Source organism: Gekko japonicus, unplaced genomic scaffold (assembly GCF_001447785.1).
Source record: "Gekko japonicus isolate JY-2015 unplaced genomic scaffold, Gekko_japonicus_V1.1 scaffold5262, whole genome shotgun sequence".
Classification (NCBI taxonomy): Eukaryota; Metazoa; Chordata; class Lepidosauria; order Squamata; family Gekkonidae; genus Gekko; species Gekko japonicus.
The window spans coordinates 1,580-9,440 of NW_015160989.1; the positions used below are offsets into that span (position 1 = coordinate 1,580).

The 7,861-nt window shown below is 53.0% G+C and overlaps 1 protein-coding gene across 1 annotated transcript; it reads right to left on the reverse strand.

The window, feature by feature from the left end:
• Positions 1 to 851: 851 nt before the first annotated feature.
• On the reverse strand, positions 852 to 7,556 carry LOC107122503 (glial fibrillary acidic protein-like; the record flags this gene model as incomplete). The annotated part of the gene is made up of 2 exons (XM_015425611.1): positions 7,018 to 7,556; positions 852 to 912 (listed from the first exon to the last, which is right to left on the reverse strand). Coding segments are annotated over exons 1-2 (564 nt in total), but the record flags the coding sequence as incomplete, so codon positions are not given.
• Between the last annotated feature and the right edge of the window lie 305 nt (positions 7,557 to 7,861).

Here is a 7,861-nt window from a genome sequence, read left to right on the forward strand (position 1 = left end):
CCCATGCATTCCCTTGCTTTGCCTGGGCAAGCTCCCCCTTGGAAGGGAAGGGAAGGCATTTAAACGCCTCCCTGATCCTTCCAGGGTCCCCTCTGGCCCACCCACCTCGGAGTCGCCTGGGGGGCGTGTCACTCACCAGGCCTTCCCTCTGTAGCCTTTCACGCAGAGGTTTTGGCTGTAGTGGGCGTGGCCAACTCTGAAGCCAGCCGGAACTCCGTTCCTGTGCGTTCCTGCCCCCAAATAGCCCTGGTGTCGCCTAATATGCAAAGGAGTTCCTGCTGCAAAAAGAGCCCAAGTAGCTCAGTTTGACACTTGTGCAAGGCCTTTTTTGTAGAAAAAGCCCAGCAGGAACTCATTAGCATAATAGACCACACCCAACAGCAGAAACTCATTAGCATATTAGGCCACACCCTGGCAACACCTCTCATTAGCACATTAGGCCACACCCCCATGTTACCAGAAGTGTGGTCATCCAGCCACACCCACTTTTCCCTTCTTATTCTGTTTACCTTGTTTGTTGTCAAAACCCAGGGCCTTTTTTTGTAGCAGGGACTCCTTTGCATGTTAGGCCACACACCCCTAATGTAGCCAATCCTAATGAGTTCCTGCTGTTGGGTGTGGCCTGTTATGCTAATGAGTTCCTGCTGGGCGTGGCCAACTCGGGAGCCAGCCGGAACTCCGTTCCTGTGCGTTCCTGCCCCAAAATAGCCCTGCACTTGTGTAAAGCCCCCCTGCAGAGACCAGAAATGAGACAGCAGGAACCCCCCCCCAACCCTGGTACCAATTAGCAGGCTGCCTTGCCTTCCCCCTCCCTAATCCCAGAGTGGTATTCATTGTCTCACTTGCCTCACCTGTCTGTAGGATGACAAATTGTTTTCGGCTTCCAGGCGCAGACTAATCTCGTCCTGTAACCTTAAACAAGAGAGAGAAAGAAGAGGGAAAAGGTGTGCGAGTGTGGAAAGCCAGGCAGCCTCCTAGAGTCATTATTGGTTCTTCTCTTCCGCAAGCAGCTGAGAAGGGAGCCGTGCCCCAAGGTCAGGGCCCCCGCCGAGCAGGCAGGCCTTGGCTAATCCCCCGCTGTTTATGCCCGGGCACACTCTGCCGCCCCAGTCCTTTGCCCTTTCGGCCTCTGTATGCCCACAAGGGATAAATAAATAAATAAATAAATATAATCTTCCTCGTGATTAACAGAGTGCCCTCTTTGTCAATGGCTCAGAGGTTAAGACCAGAAGGCCTGTGGTTCGGCAGTTCGAGACCCTAGCTCCGTCTCCTTTTCTCTGGCCCCAGCTCCTGCCAACCTAGCAGTTTGAAAGCAGGATTTTGCAAGGAGATAAATAGGTACCGCTTTGGTGGGAAGGTAACAGCGCTCCATGCGCCTCAGTGTTTAGTCATGCCAGCCATGTGACCACGGAAATGTCTTCGGGCAGGGCTGGCTCTTCGGCTTGGACACGGAGATGAGCACGCCGCCCCCTAGAGTCTAGTCATGCCGGCCACATGACCACGGAAACGTCTTCGGACAGGGCTGGCTCTTCGGCTTGGACACGGAGATGAGCACGCCGCCCCCTAGAGTCTAGTCATGCCGGCCACATGACCACGGAAACGTCTTCGGACAGGGCTGGCTCTTTGGCTTGGACACGGAGATGAGCACGCCGCCCCCTAGAGTCTAGTCATGCCGGCCACATGACCACGGAAACGTCTTCGGACAGGGCTGGCTCTTTGGCTTGGACACGGAGATGAGCACGCCGCCCCCTAGAGTCTAGTCATGCCGGCCACATGACCACGGAAACGTCTTCGGACAGGGCTGGCTCTTTGGCTTGGACACGGAGATGAGCACGCCGCCTCCTAGAGTCTAGTCATGGAGGCCACATGACCACGGAAACGTCTTCGGACAGGGCTGGCTCTTCGGCTTGGAAACGGAGATGAGGACACTGCCCCCTAGAGTCAGACTCGACTAGCTTTCGAGCAAGGGAAACCTTTACCTTCCCTTCCCAGAGTAATGTAAGTAGAATAACAGATTTCTTCCCCCAAGGGGCTTCCGGAAGGTTTGCAGCGTTCTTCCCCGGAGCTGGTAGAGGAGCTGAGACCCTGATGATTCAGGATGCAGCTGCACATTCAGCAGTTACTCCTGGAGGTCCTTGATATTTATTGCAAGACAGCCCCCCCCCCCCACTAAGCCTGCTTGCATGACTCCTGCTGTAAATGTCTCTCTGGAGCATTTTTTTTTTTAAAAAAATGTACAGCTGTTGGAACAGGGTTGCCAACCTCCAGGTGGGGCCTGGAGATCTCCCACTATCACAACTGATCTCCGGTCTACAGAGATCACTACCCCCCAGAGAAAACGGCTGCTTTGCCGGGCTTTCTGAATGATTCAAGAAGGTTTTTCTATACAGGAAACAGAGCTGCACTGTGCTAAATGATTTGCAAAGTTTCTTGGAAAAATCATTAGGGACTGTGGTCTGTGCTGCTGTGTTTTAGCTGACTGAAACGAGGATCCATGTAATTTTTGCATAATTGAATATGTCACATTAATAAATATGCTTTGTTTCAGTCCCGTTTTTAGATCTCTGGTGTCCCGTTTTTAGACCTCTGGTTGGTTCTACAACTCCTGTTTCTATTGTACTGTTTTACCGAATGTCCCACACAGTTGATTATATTGGCTCACTCTGTGTAATCCGCCTTGTGTCCAATCGAGAAAGGAGGACTATAAATAATCTAGATAAATAAACAATAAGATGGAGAAAGGGGATACGGGTTGGGGAGGGTATAACACAGGGCTGTCATTCCCCAACGCGGGCAGGGGTTTGCCTGCTTTCATGGGTCTCGATCCGCCAGCCCCAATCCAGCTGGTGGGGCGAACCCCACCCCAAAAGTGCCCCATTTGCACCAACTTGCCCGGTGCAATGACATTTATTTATTTATTTATTCTTTAGATTTATATCCCGCCCTCCCCGAAGGCTCATGGAGGCCTGGAAGTGAAGTCATTGCACAGGGGACGTTGGGGGGGGGGGAAACGCTCTATCATTTGAGAAAAAAACTCTATGGTTACCGTAGAGCTTTCCCTCAAATGATAGAGCGTCCCCCCACAACATGCCATGCGTGTGATGTCACTTCCGTGTGATGTCATTTCCGTGTGATGTCATTGTGGCATGCGCCAAAGAGATCCCGGGGGGGGGACACCCCTGCCAGCAGCCAGGGAAGACATGGCAACCCTAGTATAACACCATAGAATCTGCCCTCCAAAGGATCCATTTTCTCCCAGGAGAACTTATCTCTGTTGTCTGGAGATTAGCTGAAGTTCTAGGAGACCTCCAGGCCCCATCGGGGGCTGGCAACCCTAACCCAATGTTGCAGTTGGGTAATATGAGACTCCGGGTTCAAGAGCCTCATGTGGGTCCCCGTTCAGATGGCAACACGTATGTCAGAGATCAGAAACACGTATGTCAGAGATCAGAAAATGGATCCTTTGGAGGGTGGACTCTGTGGCTGTCAAATGTGACAGCTGGTTGTGCCCCCCCCAAGCTCAGCCCATGAACTGAACCCTGGACTTTCGCCCCAAAGTCCCATTCTGATACCACCACTGCTTGGAACATCATTAAGGTAAAGGGTAAAGGTTCCCTTGCTCAAAAGCCAGTCAAGTCTGACTCTAGGGTTGCGGTGCTCATCTCCGTTTCAAAGCCGAAGAGCCAGCGCTGTCCAAAGACGTTTCCGTGGTCATGTGGCCGCCATGACTAAACACCGAGGCGCACGGAACACTGTTACCTTCCCACCAAAGTGGTACCTATTTATCTACTTGCAATGTCGTGCTTTCGAACTGCTAGGTTGGCAGGAGTGGAACATCATTAAATGTTCATTAAAAAAGACCCCCAAAACCCTTTCTCAGACGTGGCCTTGAAGCTCCTCTGACATGTAACACTGTCTTTTAACAGAAATATTACCAGCCCACAGCTGTCTTTACAAGCCCATCTGCCCACAGACATTGGCACAAGACATATATGGCCCAGAGGTGACCAGTTAAGTTGTGTTCCCACACACACATTTTTTCCTGAGCGTGCCTGTCACGTCACGTTAACATAACTCTTCCAGATTCGAATAAGAGTTTTCGTGAATGCATTCACTACGTCTGATTGAGCTGACGCATGCCTGCTCTACCGTTCCTCTGAGCGGCCGGTTCTGCAATAGTTCTTTGTTCGGCTCATATTCCCTCATGTTGGCAAGCAGCCCTTTCTTTCAGGGGACTTCCTAAGAGAGTGGAAGGAGATCGGGGTTATTCTAGCCTCAGCCCTCTAGCCGGCAAGGGTGGGATGGCTCCCTGCCTCCACCCAGCCCCCAAGTTTAGAACAGAGGGATCAGTGAAAGTTGCCTAGGGTTCTTCTCACATTTCCTCGAGGAACCCATTCTGCATGAACTGCTCTGCCGGGAACAGGATTACTGCAAGTATGCAATTAGTGATTATAATAATAATAGTCTTCCAAGTGAGTACACATCTACAAAATATACAGTAACAGCAACATTTTGTGTTCCAGATAATATATAGATGGACGAAATTCCCCGGAGTTGGTGTTCCGTTTCATGACGTCTTCCTCACACATCAAAACTCATCGAGAAGCGCCCTCATACAAGTCACAAATATTCCAAATGGATTCTTCATATATCCTAAATGTTTGTAGTGTTCATTTCTGTTGTATAACAGACCAAATGAGCCCGCATTTACAATTTATGTTCTTAAAAAGATGTGAGGACTAGGTTTGAGTCCAGCGGGACCCTTAGGACCAGCAAAGTCTAATTCTGGGTATAAGCAAGAACTGAGCGATTTAGCATGCCAAAGAAAAGTTTTTTTTAACAATGCAGATTAAAGTCAAACACGACAGGTGAGGACGGTTACAAAAAAATCGACTAAAGTCGAGCACGGCAGTGAAAGAGTTAAGGGCGTGATAGTCGGGGGGGGATCTCCGTGGCGCCCCCCTTACCCTTGGTGCCCTAAGCACGTGCTTAATGCAGGGATGCCCCCCACTACTGATCACCCCATTCATCAGCCCCAGAGAGCCGCAGGATTCCTCAGGAGACATCAGACAGCCGCTGCCCAACGCGCGTCTCCCCCCAGCAAGCCACTGAAGCAACTGCCTGGGGGGCATGAGGAGGAGGGTGCCAATACCAGTCAGGTGGCTCGGCCAGGGTTGCCAACTCCAGGTGGGGGAATTCCTGGAGGTTCGGGGGGTGGAGCTGATGGAGGGTGGGGTTTGGGGTCCAAAGCCATAGAGTCAATCCGCCAACACAGCCATTTTACTCCAGGGCAACTGTTTCGTGGAGATCAATTGTAATGCTGAGCCAGGGGTCATTTCGTAGAAAAAGAGGTGCAGGAACTCATTAGCACAAATCATTAGCATTATTTATTTGCATATGCCACACCCCCTGACATCACTGGAAGTGTGTCAGAAGGCAACACCCACCGCTCAGGCTCCACTGGACTGTTTTGGATTGCTAGCTATTTGGAGGGGGGGGGGGGCAGATCTGTCCTCGCAGAGGAGGGAGAGCTTGTACCTGAATAAAACTTGGTCTTAAAGGTGCCAGTGGACTGTTTTGGAACAGGGGGGCCCCCGCAACTTACCTGGCTGCTTCTTGCTCTGACTGAGGGCTGCTGGCAGCAGGGGGTGGGGCTTGTTGCATGTGCCCGCCCCCTGGGCTCTTTACTGCCGGAGCTCCACTCCTGTGCGCTCCTGCAGGAAATGACCCCTGATGCTGAGAGATCTCCAGGTCCCACCTGGAGGTTGGCGACTCTAGTTGTGAGTCTTGAAGGGTCCAGAGTCTACTGGTTATTTTGACTGCATGAGCCTAATATGGCTTTCCTCTCTGCAGTTTATCTTGGTAGTCTGTTTCATTGCTTGGGGTGAGAAAACACCTTCAGCCAGCCCGGACCACTGCTCTGAATGGTTCAAATAAGCAAGCCAAGCCGCGAGTGGGAGGCAAAACTCCACCCCACCGAACATCTCTAGCTAATCATACTCTCTGGAATTTTTTTCCCCTTGAACTGGGCAATCAGTTAAGGTTGCCAACCTCCAGGTGAGCCTGAAGATCCCCTGCTATGTCCAGGCAATAGCGATCGTTTCCCCTGGGGAAATGGCTGCTTTGGAGGGTGGACTGTATGTCATTGTAGCCTACTGAGGTCCGTCTCTTCCCCAAACCCTGTCCAGAGCTGGAAAGCCTCATAATCGGGGGTCATTTCCTGCTGGAGCACAGTGGAATGGCGCTCCGGCAGTAAGGAGTCCAGGGGCGCACCCCCGCCACCATTACTGGCCCACCCACGCAGGTGGACAGTCCAGGGAAGGCCTGCAGGGTGCCCCCCCCACCTGGAGGGATTTAAATTCCTTTCTTTCCCTTCCACAGATGGGGAAGGGAGAGAAAGGCATTCTAAAGATGCCTGGGTTCCCTGCCAGTTTGGTGTAGTGGTGAAGTGCGGGGACTCTAATCTGGGAGAACTGGGTTTGATTCCCCACTCCTCCACTTGCCCCTGGCTGCATGACTTTGGGCAAGCCGTAGTTCTGATAAGAGCTGTCCTTGAAAAAGAGCTGTTTCTGTCAAGAGCTCTCTCAGCCCCGCCTGCCTCACAGGGTGTCTGTTGTGGGGAGGGGAAGGGAAAGGAGCTTGTAAGCCGCTCTGAGACTCCTTTGGGTAGTGAAGGGACGGGGTATAAACCCAATCTCTTCCTCTTCTTCTCCTCCAGGTGCCCCCCTTTAGAAGATCAGGCAGGGAACCCAGGCAAGCTTGCCTGCCTGCCCTTTGTCAGGGGGTGTGGCATATGCAAACGAGTTATGCAAAGGAGCCCTTGCACCTCTTTTTCTACAAAATGACCCCTGCTCCTAATCATAAAGATCAGAGTTTGGGACTGATGTTGGGGGGGGGAGTCCACACCCTACGTTTCCCTGCCCTCCGCATGCTGCTCCCGTGGGCCATTGCTCTGCTTATGTCTACCCCCCACCCCACCCCCAGGGGCCCGGAAGGAGATTGACGGGATCCTCTTACTTGTGCCTGAGGTTGTTGAGGTCCTCCACCAGATTGTCCCGCTCGATCTCCAGCCTCGCCTTTGAACTGGAGAGCTGGTCCACCTGGCGGCGCAGTTCCCGCAGCTCTTCCTGGTAGATGTCGGCTAGCTTCGTGGGCTCTTTGTCCCGGATCTGGTTGAGCTCGGCGACCAAGACTTTGTTCTGTTGCTCCAGGAAGCGGACCTTCTCGATGTAGCTGGCGAAGCGGTCGTTCAGCTCCATCATCTCCACCTTCTCATTGGTGCGGGTCTCCTTGAATTCTGTGTTGAGGGCGTCCGCCAGGGAGAAATCCACCTTGTCTGGGGAGAATTTGGGGCCGGCGCGGAAGCTGAGGCTGGCCGTCTTCAGCTTGGTGACAGAGAACCGGGTGGTGGGGTTGGAAGGCACATATCTGCGGCCGGGGGAGAACCTCAGGGCCTGATGGACGGAGGTGGGTGACGAGCCAAAGCGCTTCCCGTAGGACGACAGCTTGCGCCCCTCCATGGTCAGGGTTCTCCTCCGGGCTCCGTGGACTCAGACAGATCCTTTCCTCTCTGCTGCAAAGGGTTTTATTCAGACGGCCCGGTGTGTGCCTGCGATGGGCTAGGGACGGGGGAGGGGAGGTGGGCGGCCTGCCAGGTCCTGCCTCCACACATCACCCGTGCCAAGTGCCCAGTGCCTTGGCACAGAAACACAAGACAAACTTCGGGCAGAAGCCCTGAGCGTTCTTGACGAAGGATGCCCACCCTGGGCTACGTGTCCGAGGCCTTTGCCCACCCAGGGTGGCTTTTTGCCAGGGGTGCAGGTTGTCACAAAAACACACACACAGGGACGTGTCCCTCGTC